At 44.3% G+C, this 23,071-nt stretch overlaps 1 protein-coding gene across 2 annotated transcripts in view; it reads left to right on the top strand.

Moving 5' to 3' along the window:
- CFAP61 (cilia and flagella associated protein 61) overlaps nucleotides 1–23,071 on the top strand; it is a 126,547-nt gene that overhangs the window by 13,032 nt on the left and 90,444 nt on the right. For both annotated transcript variants that reach the window (XM_054179708.1, XM_054179709.1), the window contains 9 exons: nucleotides 1,542–1,695; nucleotides 7,262–7,353; nucleotides 8,862–9,040; nucleotides 12,613–12,652; nucleotides 14,441–14,580; nucleotides 18,499–18,625; nucleotides 19,606–19,683; nucleotides 20,482–20,688; nucleotides 22,669–22,803. In XM_054179708.1, coding sequence (XP_054035683.1) covers nucleotides 1,542–1,695; nucleotides 7,262–7,353; nucleotides 8,862–9,040; nucleotides 12,613–12,652; nucleotides 14,441–14,580; nucleotides 18,499–18,625; nucleotides 19,606–19,683; nucleotides 20,482–20,688; nucleotides 22,669–22,803 — 1,152 coding nt within the window. The remainder of the gene's footprint in view (nucleotides 1–1,541; nucleotides 1,696–7,261; nucleotides 7,354–8,861; nucleotides 9,041–12,612; nucleotides 12,653–14,440; nucleotides 14,581–18,498; nucleotides 18,626–19,605; nucleotides 19,684–20,481; nucleotides 20,689–22,668; nucleotides 22,804–23,071) is intronic.

Genomic DNA, 23,071 nt, shown 5'->3' with positions numbered 1-23,071 from the left:
GAGGTGGTAATAGTTATCCTGCTGGAAATTCCTGTCAAGATTTTCATGTGCTAGTAATTGTGCATGGCATGGTAAGCTAACAGGCAACATAACCTACTTAATTCCAGAAGTCTGCTTTCCAAAGCAAATGATTTTGTAAAACCTTAACGTGTAATCACTGCCATTGGAAGCCAAATGGGAAACAATAAACCATTAGTGTAATAGCACATTTCAGAGGGCTATCTTTATAAATAATACATTTCAATTGTCCATTTAGAGCTCCATATGATACCAGCAAAAGGTGTTTCAGCCCCTCGTAGTTTATTCTTGCCACCGCTGCCACGGATTGGAAAGACACCGCCACACGAACCGAGATAGATGCCAATTTTCCCTGCAGAGAATGAAGCTGGCAGCCTCTTTTTGCACATATGGTAGATGGATTGGTTAATCAGCCTCTGCTGAGCCTTGGGCCCAGAATTACAGAGCAGCCAGACAACTGCAGCGCCCCAGCTTTTGTTCGGTTACGCAAACAAGGCAAACAAACAATCACTTGTTGTTGGAGGAGGGGGGGAGGAAATATCAAACTTCTTGATTGTATTTTTGTTGGAGTGCTGATGGCCTGATAAAACTGCTATAGGCATCCAGCTGCTGTGTTTTCATTATGTTTATAAAGGAGGCCTTCGTTATGATACATAATTTGGAATGTGTGCTTCACCAGAAAGTTGCATCTAGCACTAAAAACTGAAAAGTTCCTTCTAGAGTTCCCTTAGCTTAAAGCCAAAAGCACTCCAGCAGGCCAGTTCTCATTTCTCAGAGCATATTTCTTTCTGAAGACTGCAACTTTCTGCACAACTTTCAGCAGGTGCCACACTCAGAGCAAGGTGGCATTTCAGCATTGCAGAGATCTTCTTTGTTTCATACTTGCCTGGGTACTTACTTATTTTAGAAGCTCTTCAATTTGTTCAGGGCTTGAAAACATTTAGTGCTCACTATTGCTGCAAATAGTATGTCCCACACCTACTATATGTGGTATTAGATACTGTTTATATCCTTATATAATTGCTTTCCTGTCTGAATCACTGTCATAAGGAAATAAAATACACTTTTCAACGGCAGCACAACTTGATTTGCAAAGCAGTGTGCTTAGTAATTAGTCATCCCTTGTGGCTGGCTGTAACCAGATTTTGCTTTAGCTCTACTTTTAAGTCCAAGAAAAATTACACCTTTTTTTTTTTTGAGGTATGTAGTTCAGGTATTTTTTATTTACTGTAATCAATGTTTTATTGAAGCTGTAGATCTTTGTTTGGTCCATATATGCAGTCCTAATGTTACCTGACAAAAGAATTATACTATCTAATATAGAAGACCTAATACACACTAGAAGGGAAAAAAATAGATCTTCAGCTTTTGCTGAAGCAGTTCCTTTGCACTTTTCCATTATGCACAGCCAGAGATGGAACACTAACCTCAAGTTCCAGACATTTCTTTTGTTGAGTTTTTTTGTCCTGAACTAAAATCACATGCTCAGCCTTTACATGTGTAATGCTGCTTTTATGTTCCAGGATGGTGACACTGCAGTAGGATTCATGAGCTTACGTTCTGAAGTAAATCTTTCCTTGTTACAAGAGTGTTTTGAGCTAAGACTGTTCCATGGGCTCTGTAAACCACATCCTGAAGATGTTCTCAACATGCCACAGCAGCCCAGCACTCAAGAAGGTACCTACAGTCTACAATGCTGGATAGATGGAGGGCTGAAACACCTTTGCTGTGAGGATAGACTGAGGGAGCTGGAGTTGTTCTGCCTGGGGAACTCATGGGGAACCTTATGGCTTCCTTCTAATACCTGAAGGGAACCTGCAGGAAGATTGGAGAGGGACTTTTCATAAGGGTGTCTAGTGACAGGACAAGGGGGAATGGTTTGAAGCTGAGGGCGAGGAGTTTTAGGCTGGATCTTAGAAAGAAGCTCTTCAGTATGAGGGTGGTGAGACTCTGGAATATGTTGTTCAGGGAGATTGTGGATGCTTTCTCACTGGAGGTGTTCAAGGCCAGGTTGGATGAGGCCTTGAGCAGCTGAGTCTAGGTGAGAGGCATCCCTGCCCATGGCTGGGATATTGGAGCAGATGATCTCTCAGGTCCCTTCCAACCTGAGCCATTCTATAATAGATTCAAGAGGCATTCATTTCTAGCTTCTGAGTAGGTTCTTCAAAAGATTGGTTGAGGATATAGGTTCAGTGGTGAGAGAAAAGCAATTAATATCTCCTTTTTGGAGATGGTTGCCTGGGTTGTGTTTTTTTTTAACCTCTGACTCAGAAATGATGGTTGGGTGTGGCAGGTGCTCTATACCAGGTATGGGATAGCTTTCCAAAACTTGAAACCTGGGGTTAAGCATCAGATGTATTTTTCTACCAGTTAGCTACAGTTGTATGGTAATTGAAGACTTCATTTGAAATCTGCCTCTAATGCCACAAAGTTGATCAGAGGGCTGGAGCACCTCTTCTATGAAAACTGGCTGAAAGAATTGGGGCTGTTCAGCCTGGAGAAGAGAAGGTTCCAAGGAGACCTTATAAGCACATGTAAATATCTGAAGGGGACATACAGGAAGGTTGTGGAGGGACTGTTTAGAAGAGCTTGTAGTGATAGGATGAGGGGCAATGGTTTGAAAGTGGAGCAGGGTAGGTTTAGGTCAGACATCAGGAGGAAGTTCTTCACAATGAGTGATGAAATACTGACACAGGTTGCCACGGGATGTGGTTGAGGCCTTGTTCCTGGAGACCTTCAGGATCAGCCTTGATGTGTCCCTGGGCAGCCTGATGTAGTTGGAGGTGTCCCTGCTGCCTGCAGGGGTGTTGGACAAGATGAGCTTTGGGAATCCCTTCCAACCTGATGCAATCTGAATCTGTGTGAATCGTTCTGTCACTAAACAGCTGGTTAACTGTGTCATGTGCCACTGTCTTGTCTCATCTTACTTCCTTTTAGTCCAGCTTCTGCTCTTTCCTTACTGTTTGTGATCTTCTAGGTTACAAATTCATTGGGAGATCAGGGACTATTCTGTTTTGATAGTGGCCATGATAAAACAATGCATCTACAAGCCACATTACTGCATACTGTGAACCCCAGAAGCATAAATACCTTTGTGTAGAACAGAAGTGTCATGTACATGATTGACAGTTGTCACCTTCATTTTTGTCAGTGTCAAAGCTTATTTTTGTTCAGAAGGGCAACATTTTACTAGCTACTAATTGTCACTAATTGAACTGGGGGGAAAAAACAAACCAAAACACACCATTAGCTTGTGGTCTGTCTGCTTGTCTGAACACAAAGCAGCAGGCCAAAAAGGCAGCTAGGGAGCTGCAGAGCAGTCACCAGCTGGTATCTCAGAGCTGACAGAAAAGGGAAAGTCAGAGCTGCTTCCCCTCCCCTACAAAGAGGCACCTTGCAGGTCAGAGCTGAAGGAAGCCACCTTGTCTTCTCCTGTGTTCTGGAGGATTGTTTCAGAGTAGGTCACACATATATGTAGAAACATAAACAAGGCTGAGGGAGGAAGAAAGATCTTGGTAGTCTTTCTGAAAACCAGTTGCAACACAGTCTGGCCAGTGTGCTCTCAGTGACCCTGCTTGGGCAGTGGACTTGGATGAGGTGACCTCAGTGGTCCCTTCTTTTACCATCCTGTGACTGCTGCCTGTTCTGCTAAAACCCCTAGACACCTTTGTGTGCTTTCCTTGTCCAGGGAATGCAAGCTGTATGCCTGCTGAGCCTTTTAATGAGTGAAAATGAGTCTTTTAAAAGGACACACAAAATGGGAAGTATGCTATTACTCTAATTTCTAGTACCAGTTCAATTTGCTAACTAATACCAGTATGAGCCTCTCATAATTTAGAGAAGTTTGTTATTGGTTGTTGAAAATGTGCTTTATATGATCATGGAATCATAGAATGTTAGGGGTTGGAAGGGACCTCCAGAGCTCAAGTCCAACCTCCCTGTCAAAGCAGGATCACCTAGGGCAGGTCATGCAGGAATGCATCCAGACAGGTCTTGAAAGTCTCCAGAGAAGGAGACCCCACAACCTCTCTGAGCAGCCGGCTCCAGGGCTCTGTCACCCTCACACCAAAGAAGTTTCTCCTCATGTTGAGGTGGAACTTGCTGTGTTCCAGCTCATACCCATTGCTCCTTGTCCTCTCACTAGGTAGTACCAAAAAGAGCCTGGCATCTTCATCTTGACACCCACCCCTCAGATATTTATAGACACTGGTAAGATTCCCCTCTCAGCCTTCTCTTCTCCAGACTAAACAGCCCCAAGTCTGTCAGTCTTTCTTCACAGGAGAGATGTTCAAGTCCCTTCATCATCCCCATAGCTCTCTGTTGTCCTCAGCCCATTGATCCAGCCTGTCCAGATCCCTCTGCAAAGCCTTCCTACCCTCAAGCAGATCAACGCTCCCACTCAGTTTAGTGTCATCTGCCAACTTACTGAGGGTGCACTCACTTCCCTCCTCCAGATCATTGGTAAAACTATGAAAGAAGATTGGCCCCAATACTGAGTCCCTTGATGGGAAGGGTCACAAGGCATCTTACATCAGTAAAGGCTGGGAACTGTCTTCTAGTTCATTTGAAGGCTGAGAATTTACAATGCAAACTGCATTTCTTGGTAGAGTAATTTTCTGTTCCCAAGTGAAGGAAAAAATAAGAAAATAAAAATAACAACAAAGCAACAAAACCCCAAACATCAACCCCAAACATCAACCTCAAACATCAACCCCAAACATCAACCTCAAACATCAACCCCAAACATCAACCTCAAACCACAGGGATATTTTTTTTGAGCTCTTTCAGTTGTGAGACCACAGGTTGATGTTATTTTTTCCTTTCAAAATGTGATGCTGAATAATAATGAAAGAGTGCACAACAATCTGTCTTTAACCCAGTATTGATATGCCACTTACATTTCAGGGTAATTACAGTAATTTGGTTGTTACTCTATATGGTGTCAGGAATTAGCAGCAAGAAAAACACGATGCAGCAGGAATGATTCAAGGGCTTTTCATCAGGCTTCATGGTGAACTGGCTTCTTAATCCTGCTGCCTGGTACCTCTGCTAGCAACCCAGCAATCACTGGATTATTTTAATTTTCTCTTTGTTCAGGTCCTCTGCTTCCTTTAGTGCTACAATATTTATGTCCTTCCCAGTCACTTGTGTACAGTGTAGAAGTAAACAGCGATGCAGCCACGTTTGACACTAGTGATGGTGGAGCCATTAAAGGATTTCCTTGTTGTACAAAGTCAGAAACAACATATCAATATTTACATGACAACAGGAGACTTGTATTAATTAACTCCTGACACCTGCAAGGCTGTTTATAATGAGAAATGTGACTGGGCTAATCAAGGCGACATTTGATCATTTCTGTGAAGTCTGACATCTGTGATACCCCTGGAGAAACCATGGTTTCTAACCCCTCTGTTTCTTCTTGCCCTGCATATTGCCTCTGCATTTTTCTCTACTCACAGAGAAAGAGATTTTCAGATGTCTTTAAATGCTTTTGGCTAAGTGATTTTAAACCTTGGAGGTGTTTTTCTTTTTAGAAGAGCTCATTGCTGGGTGCTTACATTGGTGAATGTAGCTTAGGGAGGGTTTTCAAGGTGAAGTTCAGAGAGGAGTGAATCCTAGAATCACAGAATTGTTAGGGTTGGAAGGGACCTCAAGGATCAGCCAATTCCAACCCCCCCTGCCATGTGCAGGGACACCTCACACTACATCAGGATGCTCAGAGCTGCATCCAGCCTGGCCTTAAAAACCTCCAGGCTTGAGGCTTCCACCACCTCCCTGGGCAACCTGTGCCAGTGTCTCACCACCCTCATGGGGAAGAACTTCTTCATAACATCCAATCTGAATCTCCCTATTTCTATTTTTGTTCCATTCCCCCTGGTCCTATCATTACCTGACACCCTAAAAGGTCCCTCCCCAGCTTTCTTGTAGCCCCCTTCAGATACTGGAAGGCCACAATTAGGGCTCCTCAGAGCCTTCACTTCTCCAGACTGAACAGCCCCAACTCCTTGTCACAGAATCACAGAAACATTAAGGCTGGAAAAGACCCTCAGGATCACCAAGTCCAACCCAGAACCCTACTCTACATGGGTCACCCCTAAACCATATCCCCAAGCACCACATCCAAACCACCTTTAAATACATCCAGTGCTGGTGACTCCGCCACCTTCCTGGACAGCACATTCCAATCTGTGACCACTCTTGTTGTGAATTTTTTTTCCCTGCTGTCCAGTCTAAACCTCTACCCAGTTGCAGATTGAGGCCATTCCCTCTTGTTCTACCCACTAATTACCTGTGAGAATAGACCAGCACTGAACCTCTCCACAATGTCCTTTCACATGGCTGTAGACAGCACTGAGGTCTCCCTGGGTTTTCTGAAGTTATTTTGTCTTCCTTGTGGAGCACAGGAGCTTTGACTTTGTTACTGGGTGGCCTGCCCTGATGTGTTTTTCTGCAGCAGCAATACCTACACCTCAAGAGTTTATCAGTTACATTTATTTTCAGGCTTTATTTTTAAACATATCTGTAAAAATATGGAGATGACAATTTAAGGAAGACATGTTCAGGGGCTAAAAATACAGCAGCTGACACTTTGCTTTAGTCATTTTGGTGGTATTCAGAGTAATATGTAGGCTTTATGAGTATTTCAACATTTCTTTCTTTAGAGACACACTGATAAAGAAGAAAAAAAAAGTTGTTCAGAGAGCTAGTTAGGTTTAGGACCTGGGAAGGGAAGTTAAATCCCTGTTTCTTGTCCCTCCTGGTGCCAGTAAGTAAGGGGTTTGACTTGATTAGGATTTATTTTGAATTTCAGTTCTGTTCAGGGAACTAATCTGAGAATCACGAGCCCTTGCTCATCCTTGTGGTTATCAGAACACAAATTAGCAAGAGGCACAGGGTTTGAGACACCAGTCAATACACTAATGACTCATCTTACTCTCTTCAGATAGGTACAAATTTATTGCATGCAATACACAAGTCAGGAATTGCTTCCAAACTGTGTCTTGTTCAGTTCTTATTTTACAACTAATTATCTGACTTCTTTTGGTTTTGCCTTGAAATCAAATAGTCTAATTAAGTTCTTAGCCAAATAACTCTAGGAGGGTCCATTTTAGCTGTGGTTGCTAAAAGTAAATCAGCCTTGCAACAGAGGTAGTCTGGCACACTCTGGTTATTGCTGTGACTCTGAGGGTTAAGCTCCTGTTTTTAAACCTGATCAGTTTATTCTTTTTTTATTACTCAGATGAAGATTTAAGCAAGCAAACAAGTCAAGAAACAGAGTCTGTTTCATCTACAAATGCTGAAGCTATTCAGGACCAGGATGCAGCTGTGCAGGTAGCACCGCTGTATGGAGCAATGCTGATGACATTAAAAGATAACAGAAAGAAAAGGTGGAGGCTGCTAGGACAAGAAATGCTTCTTATTCCCACTTCTGCACTGCCCTCTGCCCAGGCCCACATTGCTACTTACCTACTGCATGTGGATCAGAAGCTGCTCTAGATTCTGGATGGAGGTGGGGTTCTCCACTGCAGTTCCACCCAAACAGCCAGCCTGCATGGGGAAGGAATAAAGTGGCCCTGAGAGAACGATGAGGACCATGTTTGTGCAGGCCTGCTGCTGAGTAAAGGCTTGTGGCAGCGCAGCTTCTGAATGGGCTCCTCTGCAGATGTGGAGAGAGCATTCCTGTATCACAGGGCAAGAATTGTCATACTCTGAACATCTGCAGGTTCTGAGACTGTGGAACTGAGGAACTGAGCTAAAAATCTGACTGACAGAAAGCAACCAAAGCTGAGAAGGAGCAATATAGCTTCACTTGCCCCTGTCATTTGCAGAAGTTAAAGGGCACATGTTCTGTCTATGCCTCTTCTGTTGTGTGAAGCTCAGCTTGATAAAAGACCACTACTATGAAATGTCTTGGGGCAGCATAAATCAGCAGGACCTTTATCCTGAGAAACTTTATATGGTTGCATCTGTATTTTAGTCTCTCAGCAATATGTCAAAGCTGCTCTGCTTTTCTTCTCATGGCTGTTCATTTCCATTTGCACAGTAGCCTCATTTTCTTCAGCAACATGTTTGTAGCCTACACATATTTTCATGTGGAAACAAACGTTTTCCTATCAATTGTTTTAAACGTTTCTGAAAGGTGGATATTCTGTTGCCTCACAAAGTGACTGCAATGTTAACTAGGTGGTGAATGTACTGCTCTTCAGCACCAATGTATATCTTTTTAAAGGTTGCTTTTAGCCAGTGTTTCAGAGACAGATAGATACCACAGTAAAGATACCTCCTTGAACTTCTGTGTTTGTGAAAATGTGACAAGTGAGCATCACAGAACACCAGGTTGGAAGTGACCCCAAGGATCTTTCTAGGTGATTCTGCAGTTGAAATGAGATGGCCCAGCACCCTGGCAAGCTGAGTCTTAAAACTAGATTAATGGAGGAGAATCCACTGCTTCTCTTGGGAGATGATTCCAATGTCTGACTGTTCTCATGCGGAAACATTTTCTTCTGGATTCTAATGAGAATCTCCCCAGCAGTAACTTGCCCCCATCACCCCTTGTCTTTTCCATGAGACTCATTATAAAAGGGAGTCTCCATTGTCCTGGCAGCCACCCTTTATGGACTGGTCCATGGTAATAAAGTCTCCCCTAAGCCTTCTCTTCTCAAGGCTGAACAAACCCAATTCTCTCAGCCTTTTCTCATGGCAGAGCTTCTAGTCTCCTGATCATTCTTGTACATCCCTCTGTGGGTGCTTGGAATGCCACAAGATAGGAATGATGCAATTAAAAATTGTATCTATTTTCTGAAATGCTGTAGCTGCTCCACTGTCTGTTGTTACTGCAGAAGGATGGAGCCATTACCCCTTCCCATGCTGACCTGCTGGTAGATGATGTCAAAGATCTCAAAGCCTCTGCCACGCTTCTTGAGACCAAAGAACAAGGTGCTTTTCGTCCAGTCTACAGAGGAGCTTCAAATGCTTTCTGCATCCAACTGTTTTACATTGATGAGAAGCATGAAACTAGGTAAGGATGGATAAATAGTTCCTGCATTACCAATCTTAATAAGTTTTCTGTGTTGTTTTCAGGGCAAATCTGAAAATGATAGCATCAACTGCAGTTAGGTTGTGCTTTCCATGACTTCTTGGTTTGGTTTCCATTTCTTTAACCATCACTAATAACTTACTCAAATTTTCAACCTCCAGCTGCAGACTTCCATCTCTTGTGGGGACAAAAAGCTGAGAATTTATTGCTGTTGGAAAAATGCTAGTTGAAGATGTGGCAGAAGGCCACTTCTTCCTCTGAAGAAGCACTAATTGCAGAGCTGCCTAACTGCAGGAAGAGCTGGACCTTACAATGCTGGCAATCTCATTTCATGGAGCAATAAAATGGTTTTTAACTCTGCAGTTAAATAAGCTCATTTCCAAACACTCAATCTCCCATCACTGAGAGAATTGATTCACTTTTTTATAATCCACTGCAGCAGGGTGAAGACAGAGGCTTCTTTTTTTTATCTTAAAAATAGAAGACTGTCAAAGACAGTGTCGAGATGAGTGACTTACTCTGGAATGGCTCCTTTACACTGAAACAGCAACACAAAGCAGTGATCTATACCTGTGTCAGGAAATAATCTCTCTGGAGAACAGCTGAGTTTTCTACTTGAAGCATTCTGCTTTGAATCTGTCACTTTTTTGCCCCTTTCTGTCATTCTGTCCTTCATATGCCCCATTGTTGTGTCTGTTAAAGTTATCTTCACCGTGTTTATCACTCAGCAGTCCCATTTATTTATCCCTGGAGACATCTCTCTAACAGTTTGGACTCCAAGATGGATATCAGTGGAGAAGATAGCATTCCTCTCTGAAGAATTTTCCTAAGGTTAACTCATGCAAGATCCTCTTCTCAGAGCTGAGGAATCTGGGCCCCATGCTCTTTAACATCTTTATTGATGATCTGGACGAGGGCATTGAGTCCATCATCAGTAAATTTGCTGACGACACCAAGCTGGGGGCAGGAGTTGATCTGCTGGAGGGTAGAGAGGCTCTGCAGAGGGACCTCAGTAGGCTGGACAGATGGGCAGAGTCCAACGGCATGAGATTTATGCCAGGTTCTACACATTGGCCACAACAACCCCATGCAGAGCTACAGGCTGGGGTCAGAGTGGCTGAGAGCAGCCAGGCAGAGAGGGACCTGGGGGTGCTGGTCAATGGTAGACTGAACATGAGCCTGCAGTGTGTCCAGGCAGCCAAGAGGGCCGATGGCATCCTGGCCTGCATCAGGAACAGTGTGGCCAGCAGGAGCAGGGAGGTCATTGTGCCCCTGTACACTGCACTGGTTAGGCCGCACCTCGAGTGCTGTGTCCAGGTCTGGGCCCCTCAGTTTAGGAAGGAGGTTGACTTGCTGGAATGAGTCCAGAGAAGAGCAACAAAGTTGGTGAGGGGTTTGGAACACAGCCCTGTGAGGAGAGGCTGAGGGAGCTGGGGTTGCTTAGCCTGGAGAAGAGGAGGCTCAGGGGTGACCTTATTGCTCTCTCCAACTACCTGAAGGGAGGTTGTAGACAGACAGAGGTTGGTCTCTTCTCCGAGGCGGCCAGTACCAGAACAAGAGGACACAGTCTCAGGCTGTGCCAGGGGAGGTTCAGGCTGGATGTTAGGAAAAAGTTCTATACAGAGAGAGTGATTGCCCATTGGAATGTGCTGCCTGGGGAGGTGGTGGGGTCGCCATCATTGGAGGTTTTCAGGAGGAGACTTGATGGGGTGCTTGGTGCCGTGGGTTAGTTGTTTAGGTGGTGTTGGATTGGTTGATGGGTTGGACGCGATGATCTTGAAGGTCTCTTCCAACCTGGTTTATTCTATGTATTCTATGTAGATGTTGGTGTTTTCGAGTATTTCACTTGTGGGCTCCCCTGCTTGCATTTGCTTGGGCCACCTGTTTTGAGAAACGCTAGAAAAGCACATATGTTGAAAGGATGGCATGAGGTTATCCTGACTGTATCTCAGAGTCTTGTCCTGAAGGAGTTTCTGCTGCCCCTGCACAGCCTGGATCCAGAAATGGTTGGTTGAAAGTGTAGGTATGATTGCATCGTAGCCCTCAGGGCAAGTTTACAGCTGGGGAATTTGTGCTAGCCAGTCACGCTGCTGAATGTTTCCAGGATCTCTTAAATACAGAGCTGTTACGGGGCTTGCTAGTGCTTTATGAAATGCAAAGAACTAAGTTACTGGTTTCTCAGAAGATATTGATACCTTCTAATGCCCCCCTGAAGAATCCCCTACCTCATTTCATAGGTTCATAGAATGGTTTGAGTTGGAAGGGACCTTGAAGATCATCCAGTTCCAACCCCCCTGCCATGGGCAAGGACACTTCCTACTAGACCAGGTTGCTCAAGGCCTCATCCAGCCTGGCCTTGAACACCTTTGGGGAGGGGACTTTCATGACCTCTGTGGGCTACCTGTTCCAGTGCCTCACCACCCTCATTGTAAAGAATTTCTTCCTATCTCTAGTCTAAATCTGCCTTCCTCAAGTTCCAATCCATTCCCCAGTTGTTTAGGTGGGTTGGATTGGTTGATAGGTTGGATGCAATGATCTTGAAGGTCTCTTCCAACCTGGTTCATTCTATTCTATTCTATTCTATTCTATTCTATTCTATTCTATTCTATTCTATTCTATTCTATCATTAGAAGCCCTTGTAAAAAGTCCCTTCTTGGCTTTCTTGTAGCCCCCTTTCATGTACTGGAAAGCCAGCATAAGGTCTCCAAGGAGCTTTCTTTTTTCCAGGCTGAACAGCCTCAACTAGAAATTATTTCTCTTTTAATTCAGTAATATTATTGGTGAAGTAGTTAATGGCAATTTAGTTACAGCTTTGGAGGGATCAGGGGGTTTGACCAACATATTTAGGTAATACCTCTATTCACTTTCTTCAAAAGCCACATTTTGTGTGGTGGGAAATATTTCATAAAGCTTCAGCACAACTCTGATAGTTTCAGAGCTCTGATATCCAAAACCATAGGAGAAACAGGAAGAATTTGTTAGATTGCTCATGTCTCACATTTCACTGTCACCATGGAAAAGAGAGCAGAATTACTCTAAACCAGCAGGTGAGAAGTGGAAAGAAGCAAAGTACTCAAACCCCATTTCTAGGTATTGATGTTCCTGTAGCCTGCTAGGGTGACATCGATTGGGTTGTCCAAGTGGATAGTGAGAGAACTGGAAGAAAATGTTGTGGGACATAGCAACAACTGTTTGTAACCTCAGCTAATGTTTGCTGTATCCTAATGCTGCTCTGACAGAACATGAATGGCTTCTGAACGACATTGGAGTAAACAACCTGAGAGTCAGGCTCTCTTCTTTTAGTGAAGAGCCCAATATTTTGATATTATTTCAGACACTGGGGGTTAGCTTTGCTGCCAGTGACGCTTTAAGCACTGGAAGTCAGCAGCCGGTGTGCAGCGTGCAACACCTGCAGTAGGTTAATGATGAACTAGCAGGACTGCTGATTAGTGCTGTGAATGAATGCTCCTTGCACCTGTGGGGATGTAAATATGGAAGTGTAGAGGATCTGTCTGAGGTGTGCTTTATTTCACAGTGTTTCCTCTGGGTTGCAGGTCGCTGGATTTTCTGCCTTATGTTTTCAAGCTTTTCCCGGTATGTATGACTAAAGTTTTAATGTTTCTATGCATAGAATCACAGAGTGTTAGGGGTTGGAAGGCACCTCTAGAGATCCTTGAGTCCAGCTCCTCTGCCAAAGCGGGATCATCTAGGGCAAGTCATACAGGAATGCATCCAGATGGGTCTTGAAAGTCTCCAGAGCAGGAGACTCCACAACCTGTCTGGGCAGCCTGCTGCAGGGCTCTGTCACCTTCACAATAAAGAAATCTTTCCTCATGTTGAGGTAGAACCTCCTGTGTTCCAGCTTATACTGGCTCCTTCTTGACACCTACCCCTCATATATTTATAGACATTGATAAGATCCTTCTCAGCCTTCTCTTCTCCAGACTAAACAGCCCCAGGTCTCTCAGCCTTTTGCCAGCAGAGAGGTGTTGCAGTCTCTTCATCATCCTTGTAGCTCTCCATTGGGCTCTCTCCAGGACATCCCTGTCTCTCTTTAATTGGGGAGCCTAAAACATGATGGGAAGTAGTGCAGTTGTCAGCCAGAGTGTTGGGATGTGAAGGCCAAGTAAGTGGCCCACAGAAGTATGCAATGGGTTATTACCCTGGGCTGAGTGCCCTTGAGGGATTTAACTCCTCTCCTTGCCTGTTCTTGGGCTTTATGTTGTGTACATAAATCCTTTGTTTATATTCCATTGGCACTTTTATGAGATGCAGATGCAGAAAGCAAATGTTTTCAACTCCTTTAAAATCATGTCTAGATCCAGACTGTAGTGTGCTGGAGGAGGAGAAAATGAGTGAGATTCAAATACTATCTTCTTACTGAGAGATACCCAATAGACTAATCAGGCAGATTAAACATCTTTCAGATCTGTGCTACTTGGGAGTCTCTCAGCATGTGTCATGTTGCATGAAGCATTCCTTCTGCATTGTCAGAGTTCTCCAACATCCCAGTGTACAGTGAGATTACCTTTAAATGTGTATTCAAAACACAAGGATGAGGGAGACTCTGGTGGAGCCCTGAGCAATTTGAATGGATAAAGTTATTTGTGGCATGCAGTTTTATCTCCAGAGGATGCTCTCTTCTATCTGAGAGCTTTCACTGGAGATGCCTGCATTCCTTTGCACCTCTGCAGCCTTCAGAGCACAGATCTCTGGACAGTTACACCAACTGCCAATACAGTCTATTGTGGTGTGCATAGTGCATACACCACAGCAGTTGCCAGATTCATGTGGGACAAGCTGGACATCACCACACCCATGGATTCAAGTCAGTCTGTACACATTGGCTGCTTGGTCAGGATTTCAGGACATGCTGCTTTAGCTGTGGTCTCACTTGGCTGCAAATGTGCAGAAGACTACCAGACAGGCATGCATTGTCCTGAGATTTCACTGTGGAAGAAGAGTAAGGTAGGGAAAAAAAGTACCTTTGGAAGGAAAATGGTAACCCTAATAGTGCTGCTGGTGGGCAGTTGCATTAGATGGTCATTGCAGGTCCCTTCCGACTGAAATATTCTATTCAGCTGAGGAAGATAAGAGGAGGGGTGATGGGAAGGGAAAAAAAAAGACTCTTAGGGAATATCAGGTATTGAATAAATCTTCAATATGGGAGCTAAAAGGCCCATCACTGTGAGCCAAATTAATGTTGGGCTCCTCAGTTCCTCTGCAGCCCTGGAGCCAAGCCCTCTAGGTAAAGCCACACTTGGAGCACACAGATGTTGTAAGCACTGCTTTCAGTTTTCCTGTCCCCTCTAGTCAGAAGCTTTTCTGTAAGGTTAAAAATGAGATCATGAAGAGCCTTTATTGTCTACAATTTTTCTTCAGGACAAAGACTTCTGTGTCATCCTAGTGCCACATCACGTCCCAGAGCCCCACCTGCTCCGGAGTTTTGTTCGGGTTGTGCCTTCCTTTACATCCAGACTCAGTCATGAGCTTTACGTGTTCCACCGTGCAGCATTGATCAAGTGAGTGACAACAAACTATGTGCTCTAATCTGCTTTTGCCTGATAGACATGGGTCATCCCACCTAGCACCAAAGGCATGTTGCTCTCCTGTCTCAGACCAAGCTGCTGTGGCACAACAGCTTGCAAAAACAGTAGCTTGAGTCCCCGGAACAGTATAGCTGCATAGCACAGGGCTGTGCCTGAAGCAATTGCCAGAAGGCTAATCATGTCCTGGGCTGCATCAAAACAATGTGACCAGCAGGATGAGAGAGGTGACTCTCCCCCTCTGCTCTGCTCTCGTGAGACCCCACCTGCTCTACAGCATCCAGTTCTGGTGCCCCCAGCATATGAAGGACATGGACCTGCTGGAGTGAGTCCAGAGGAAGCCACAAAGCTGGTCTGGGGCTGTTCAGGCTGGAGAAGCAAAGACTCTGGACAGACCTTATAGCAGCCTTCCAGTACCTGAAGGGGTTCTAGGAGAAAGCCAGGAGGGCTTATAGTGATAAGATGAGGAGGAATGCATTGAAGCTTGAGGACTTAGACTGGATTATTAGGAAGAAACTCTTCACAGTGAGGATAGCAAGACACTGGAACAGGTCCTAAATGCTCCCTCCTTGAAGGTGGTCATGGTCAGGTTAGATGAGGCCTTGAGCAACCTGGTCTAGTGCAAAGTGTCCCTGCCCATGGCAGGGTAGTTGGAACTAGATGATCTTTAAGGTCCCTTCCAACCTAAAATGTTCTATGAATCTATGAATTAGGAGCACAGGTAAATAACTTGGTCTTTAGGAATGTTACTGCAGCTGCCTTGCTTCTCATTCTGGAGTGAATTCTAAGCCTCATCAGGTGTGTCTCCACACAGCACTACACTGGACAATGCAGAAATGAGGTAGTCAGTGACATGATTTTTAATGAAGCCAAAAATGAGATGAAAGGGTAAAAGAAGAAGCCTTTGGACTGCCAGCATCCATATAGAGGTTTCTTTCAGTGAAACCAAAGTGCAATGAGAGGATTCATGTATAATTTGTATATACAGTGCTAAATGAATAAAGATGAACAGTGGTATGGACAAGTACCTGCCTCAAGTTACCTCATTGTGGACCAAGGCCAGCAGGGAAACTTGGTGCAGAATTTGGCCCTTTGGACATGGGTCAGGCCTGCAAGCCTGGTGGAGATTTAATTCTTGGAAATGTGGTATAAGTCCCTTAAGAGAAATTCAGTCCTGCATTTCCAGAACTCAACAGTAACCTCACTGAGTATCTATTTTTCTAAAATCATAGAATGGTAGGGGCTGGAAGGGACCTCTAGAGATCATTGAGTCCAACCCCACTGCCAGAGCAGGATCACCCAGAGCAGGTGACACAGGAACGTGTCTGGACGGGTCTTGAAAGTCCCCAGAGGAGGAGACTCCACAACCTCTCTGGGCAGCCTTCTCCAGTGTTCTGTCACCTTTACAGTAAAGAAGTTTTTCCTCATGCTGAGGTGGAACCTCCAGTGTTCCAGTTTGTATCCATTGCCCCCTTGCCCTATCATGGGATGCCACTGATAAAAGACTGGCCCCTTCTTCTTGACACCTAGCCTTCAGATATTTATAAACATTAATAAGATCTCCTCTCAGCCTTCTCTTCTCCAGACTAAACAGCCCCAGGTCCTTCAGCCTTTCTTCAGTCCCTTCATCATATTTTTTTATCATTTTAATTCTTTCTTTTTGTGTTGAATTATTTCTTTCATACCTGGCAATTTCTGTGACACTCTGAACACTTCTGCAGCCTGAAACAGTGGTGAACAGGGACACGAAACCTCTCTTGCTATAACGTCTGCTACGTGGTATGAGCTTTCCAGTGCTTTGTTTGTACAAGAAGCCTATAGTGGCCCAAACACCAAGCTTAAATTGTGGCACAGAGATTTTTCCTAGGTTTGTCTTAATGTAGCTAAATGCTGCATGGCTTCAAAGAAATACTTCTGGTTTAATTGCATACTTAATCACCTTTGGTGGTGTACAAATAGCTCACACAGGAACTGCCAGGCTACTCTTGGACCTGTGCAGAAGCTTTTATCATGGGATCAAATTGGGCTTCTGTGTTCAATGGAAGAATCCAGCTGGCTGGAGGGGAAGCCACTGGAGTAATTCCTGTTAATCTCAGCCACAGCTGCTCAGTAATCCACCAGTAGGAGTAGTAGTGGGATGTCCTCCTGTGAATTTGGTCAAAATTAAACTTGTTATTAAGGTTTTTAAAAACCCTTACAATTCTGATTAAATTGTGCACATTCCAAATGATAGCAGCCCTGCCATGAGTGCGGAATAGTAGCATCACACACCCAGCTGTGCAGGAAAAGAAGGAGAAAATAGCTTTTCATTGAGGACCAGGATGAGAAGAGCTGTGGAAGAAACCAGGTGAAGCTTTTGGGAAGTTTCTGAAGAGCAGATACTCTTAGATAACCCCAAAATCTGCAAAAGGAGGAGGTCGATATATTGTACTTGCACCAAGGGCTCTCAAAAGGCATGAGAGTGAAAAGGAAGTCACAGAAAATGGATTAAAAGAAAAACAGGGCTAAGAAGATGGGAATATGAAGACATGAAAGGGCAAAATCAGAAGAGGCACAGGCACAAAATGAGGCACTGATTAGTAAAGGTTGTAAAAGGGGTAAGAAAAAGTGTTAAGTACACAAAAAGCAAGAGTGCAGCAAATGGAAGTGTAGGCCTGCTACTTAAGAGTGAAGGAGAAAAAAATAACAGAGGACAAGGCATAGCCTGAAATGCTTAATGGACACTTTCCCTCAATTTTCACTAAAAAGCTTAATAATAATAATAGCATCCTGGTCCCTGAGCAGTCAAAAGAATTGGGCATCTAGAATGAGTTAATTCACTGCTGGAAGAGATATGAGCACAGACCTTGGATAGTCCTTCCCCACTACTTTATTCTGACAGTGGATCTGGTGGGTTGGTTGGTTTGTTTGAAAAACAGCTTCAATTCTTTTGCATGTTCCCTGTTTCATCGTGTTAAAAATGTAATTCTGATCATCTTTGTGGCCCTCCTCCCCTGCTCCAACAGCTCCATGTCTTTCTTATGCTGGGGGCTCCAGAACTGGATGTAGTACTGCAGGTGGGGTCCCATGAGAGCAGAGCAGAGGGGCAGAATCCCCTCCCTCATCCTCATTCCTCAGAGTTGGGGCTGTTCAGTCTAGAGAAGAGAAGGCTCCGAGGTGACCTAATTGTGGCCTTCCAGCATCTGAAGGGGGCTTACAAGAAGGCTGGGGAGGGACTTCTCAGGATCTCAGGTAGTGATAGGATTAGAGAAAATGGAATGAAGCTGGAGGTGGGGAGATTCAGGCTGGAGGTGAGGAGGAAGTTCTTCACCATGAGAGTGGTGAAGCCCTGGAATGGGTTGTCCAGGGAGGTGGTTGAGGCCCCATCCCTGGAGGTGTTTTAGCCCAGGCTGGATGAGGCTCTGGGCAGTCTGATCTAGTGTGGGGTGTCCCTGCCCATGGCAGGGGGGTTGGAACTAGATGATCCTTGTGGTCCCTTCCAACCCTGACTGATACTATGATTCTATACCTGGATGATCTTTGAAGTCCCTTCCAACCTACGTGATCCTGCCGGTCACACTTCTTTTGATGCAGCTCAGCACTTCTGGGCTGCCCATGACCATTGCTGGTTCATGTTGAGTTTTTCATCAACTGACACCCCCAAGTTCTTCTCCTCCAGACTGCTCTTGAGCCACTCCTCATCCAGCCTATGTTTGTTGTGTGATCTTTTGCTGCCACATGATTCCCACATCATCATGTATTTGGAGCAACAGTCACAGCAATCAATTTCAGCTTCTGAAAGTGCCATTCAGTGCTTTTGGAAGGCATGTTAACTTGAACATGAGAATTGTTGTCTTTAATTCATCACAGAGTGAAATTTTACACTCTTTTTCCTTTTTTTTTTTACCCTTACAGGTCATTTAATGTAAGAAAGGCAACAACCAATGACCTGCTTGGTGTAAAAATGCTCCTTAAAACCCTTACCTTGAAAGAAAGTATATTGAATGACTTCAGGATATTTACTCTGGCTCGCAAAGATCCAGTGAGTATTTCTGGCAAGGAGATTTATGAGAGAATGGATAAATGTTGGTTAAAAACATCCAGAACTTATTACAGATTTTTCAAATGCTGGACAGAAGGAGGCTGAATGCATGTTCAAGGGCACACCATGCATACTGGTTTCAGTTTTGGGCCCCTCACTCCAAGAGGTCCTGGAGCATGTCCAGAGAAAGGTAACAAAACTGGTGAAGGAAAGGCTGAGAGTACTGGGTCTGTTCAGCTTTGAAAAGAGAAGGCTTAGAGAAGACCTTATTACCATGGACCAGTACATGAAGAGTGGCTACCAGGCTTATGGAGACTGCCTTTTTACAAGGAGTCTCATGGAAAACACAAGGGGTGATGGGGACAACTTAATGCTGGGGAGATTCCCTTTGGACTCCAAAAGAAAATGTTTCCCCATGAGAACAGTCAGATATTGGGATCATCTCCCAAGGGAAGCAGTAGATTCCCACTCCAGGTCCATGTCTCGCTTTTATGAGGGGTCCCATAAGTGGACATAGTACTCTAGGTGAGGTCTCACAAGAGCAGAGTGGCAGAATCGCATCTCTTGACCTGCTGGCCACACTTCTTGTGATGCAGCCCAGGCTGCCATTAGCCTTCTGGGCTGCAGGTGCCCATTGCTGGCTCATGTCCGGCTTCTCATCCACCAACATCCTAAGTCTTTTCTTGCAGGGCTCCTCTCAATCTCATCATCCCTCAGCCTGTACTGGTATTGAGGATTTCCCCAACCTAGGTGCAGGACCTTGCCCTTGTCCTCACTGAACCTCATGAGATTCTCCTCAGCCCACCTCTCTGGTCTTATACACAGATTAACCCTTATGCCTTGAGGTGTGCAAGAGTGGCTAAATGAGGGTAGTATGTAGCATGTGCATGGGGAGGAGAGTATTTTAACTGTCATCATATGGGCCCAAACCAGATTGCTAGCAGAACAGAAAACATGCACATGTTGCTTTTGCCTTGCAGGATGGGATCCCAGTACAGACTTTTGTAGCAGAAGTCTTGGATCAAATAGTTGGCATTTCTGTCATCAGAGATGAAATGGTAATTGCTGTTTCTGTTTTGTATGAAACTGTAATAATTGGCCCTCGGCACTAAAGGCTGAGTTTTGTGCTTGCCACCATATATATACCTAACAGAAAGTTGATGTCAAAGACACTGCTTCTATGCACTGCTTGTCCTTCTAAATTTGCTTTTTCTCCAGCAGAAAATTATCACTCACACACATTTCAAAACAAGTAAAAACCAGTGTTGCACATTATTCTTCCTTACTTTTATGGCATTCTGCTATGGCTGAGAAGGCAAAGTTTGGATTGTTCAGCAGCTGTAATGCTCAGTGCTTTAAAACAGTCACTCCTGTTTTCAGAAATTAGCTCCTAATTCTCTGAAGAGCTTTGAGGTAAGGACATGGAGCAGTTTCTCTTTAAATGGATCAAATTCCCAGCCACAGGAAGAAACTTGCTGGAGGGCATTTCTTACACAGCTATTCTCTGTACAACTGCCCTTTTTCACTTGAAGTTTTGAGAGGGCAGTCTGGGCTTCTCTGGCTTGAACTCAGCAAAAGAGAGGGGTTTTTTCTTTTCTCCCCACCCCTGCCCCAAAGGTCTGCTGACCTGTATCAGACATTATGGTGAAAGGGTCAAAGACGTAAAGAGAGGTGGGCGAGCCGCAGTAGCAGGTTTGGTGCAACAGAAAGATTTGCAAGAAGAAGATGTTAAGCCAGTGTGCTTTAAGTAAGAACAGCTCCCACAGGCACTTGATTTTGATCTTCACTGCCCCTTGCTAAAATGCCATAAACATAGCTGGTTCATCACTCCTGATTTCCAGGTTCTTGTTTTCCAGGATATTGAATATATTCGGTCACATTACAACATTGAAGATTTTATTAGCTTCAATCACTACCAGCATGAGGAGCATGGCCACCTTTACTGCTTTGCTTTGAATCCTATATTTCATCACTATGCAAAACACTTTCTGAAGGAGATTCTTCGCTTGGCCCACAAATCCTGTCTTTACTATCCTGTTTATCCACAGCATGTGGAAGGCAAGGTAAGGAGACAGTTACTTGTATTTCTTAACATTAAATATTGTCAGCTTTGCTCTCCTTTTCTCTTGGCTTCTGTGGATGACTGTAGGGATTGGACATGGCACTTGGTGCTATGGTTTAGTAGTGATGAGGTCTTGGGTGACAGGTTGGACTTCATGATCTTTGAGGTCTTTTCCAACCTTATTGATTCTATGATTCTAACCAGGGTTTTTTCTTAGCAACCTGCAGCAAGTTGTACTTTCTGGAGCACCTCTGCTATAAGGATAAGCTGAGGGAGCTGGGGTTGTTAAGCCCAGAGAAGAGAGGACTCTGGGGGGATCTCATAGCTGCCTCCCAATACCTGAAGGGAACCTACAGAAAGGCTGTAGGGGTCTTTTCATATGAGTGTCTAGCAATAGGACAAGGGGGAATGGTTTGAAGATGAGGGAGAGTAGGTTTAGACTTCATCTTAGGAAGAAGTTCTTCGATATGAGGGCTCCAAGACTCTGGAATAGGTTGCCCAGAGTGCTTGTGGCCCCTCCCTGGAGGTGTTCAAGGGCAGATTGGATGAGGCCTTGAGCAACCAAGTGTACCTGAGAAGCATCCCTGCCTATGGCACAGGGGTTGGAACTAGATGATCCTTGAGGTCCCTTTCAACCATGACAATTCTGTGATGTGTCTTGTCATCAGTCTGATGTTTAAAAAGGGAACACAAAGTAAAATTTACAACTGATGGATGTGTAGCCCCCTGAAGGCACTGTCTGGCCCAGCCTAATCACCTCATCTCCTGTCAGCATTCGTGGGGAACACAGGGTATATCTGGAGGGCAGTTCATCCCTCGGTCAGAACTGCCTATCTAGGGTGGAAGGAATTGCCCTCTGGAGATGCTGGTCTATAACTCTAGAGGGTGACTGCATGGCCAGCAAGAGCTTTTAGATGGCAACTGAGGTGAGTCCTGCCCTCAGTGATTTGAGTGCTTTTGAAATCACCACTGGTTTTAACAGGGGGTTTTGACAGGTTAGCCACAGGTACATTTTCAGCAGGATGGTTTTTTTCCTGTGCACTTTTGTGGGGTTTTTTGAAGTGTTCTCTTGAGGAACCAATGTCCTCTTGTAGCAAGAGAATCTCAGATTCTTAAGAGGCACTTAGAAATGTGCAGTTTAATGGCAGGGGATGGAAGAGAAAAGTTAAATCTTACTAATGATTCCGGTTTGGTCTATTTCCAGGCTACAGAGTTCAAGTTACTTTAGCTTATCATTGGTCTCTAATAAGTGGTAAATGTGCAATTTTCCTCAATTCTCAGCATAGTGAGATCAAGGGTTTTTTTCAGGATTTGTAGATGGCATGGTACTTGGATGTAATTGAGTTTGCATTAATGTTCATTCTCTGTTTCCTGTAATTCTCTTACTTATTTTTTTCCCCTTTCATGTCGTAAATGATGACAGAGCCAGTCACGCTGTGACAAATGGCACACAGCTATTTCTAATGATGCCTGCTATTCACATTAGCATTAAGGATTTTGTTCACTTCAAGCTGATGCCAGTTTATTAACATTTATCACTTGGATGAAATTGACATTTTGGTGGGTATAGGATTTCTATATAAATTCATAACCCTTCCTTGCCAAACAAGCAAAGGTTAGCGGTAAGCAGCTAACATAGCTTAATGAGGTCAAATCAAGCTGATTCATGATCGCTATGGAGAAAAATATCCTCCTGGGGAAAATACTTGTGCTGAAAAATCCCATAAACCAAACCACTTGTTTATCTGTCATTCCCACAGAGATAGTAATGTAATTACTCTCATAATTATCTTCATTAGTGTCAGGAATTATCTGCAATTCATTCCTCTGCTCTGAGTATGTTTGTTTGTTTGCCGATTTTTTTCTCTCAGATTTCGCCAACAGAGCTAAGAATTTTTGTATTTGCAAAGCCATGCAGCAGACATCTGTGATGCAGTGTTCTGACATTCTCTCTGCTGAAATATAGATTGCTGCCTTTCAGTTGCAGAATCCCTGTGCCCATTCCCTGACATCTGCCCTTCATTACATGGTTCCCGTGCGACCGAGACGACAGATTGTCTATCCTCTGGAAGAGCTTGGCATAAACGCTCCATCAGAGCAGGTCTCCAAGGATCAGGTGGGTAACAGAAGCAGCAGCAGGCACGAGGCACGGTGCCAGCTAATGCAGGGTTTGGCAGATGGGGTGGCATTGCCATCTTCATGTTGATAGGTTGCTTCTTAATTACACTGAATGTGGTGTCCATACCCTTACGATCCCAGCGTCGCTTCTGCATGACCGTCGCTGCCTCTAGGCTTGAATTTCAAATGCATTACAAACACCAATCACTGAACTATAACGTGCTAAATGCTTACATCTGAACACTCTTCTCTCCTCTCAGTACTTT

The sequence above is a fragment of the Dryobates pubescens genome, chromosome 3, assembly GCF_014839835.1.
Source record: "Dryobates pubescens isolate bDryPub1 chromosome 3, bDryPub1.pri, whole genome shotgun sequence".
In the NCBI taxonomy this organism is placed as follows: Eukaryota; Metazoa; Chordata; class Aves; order Piciformes; family Picidae; genus Dryobates; species Dryobates pubescens.
Note: the sequence above shows the minus strand (reverse complement) of the source record. Positions and strands in the feature narration are given on the sequence as shown.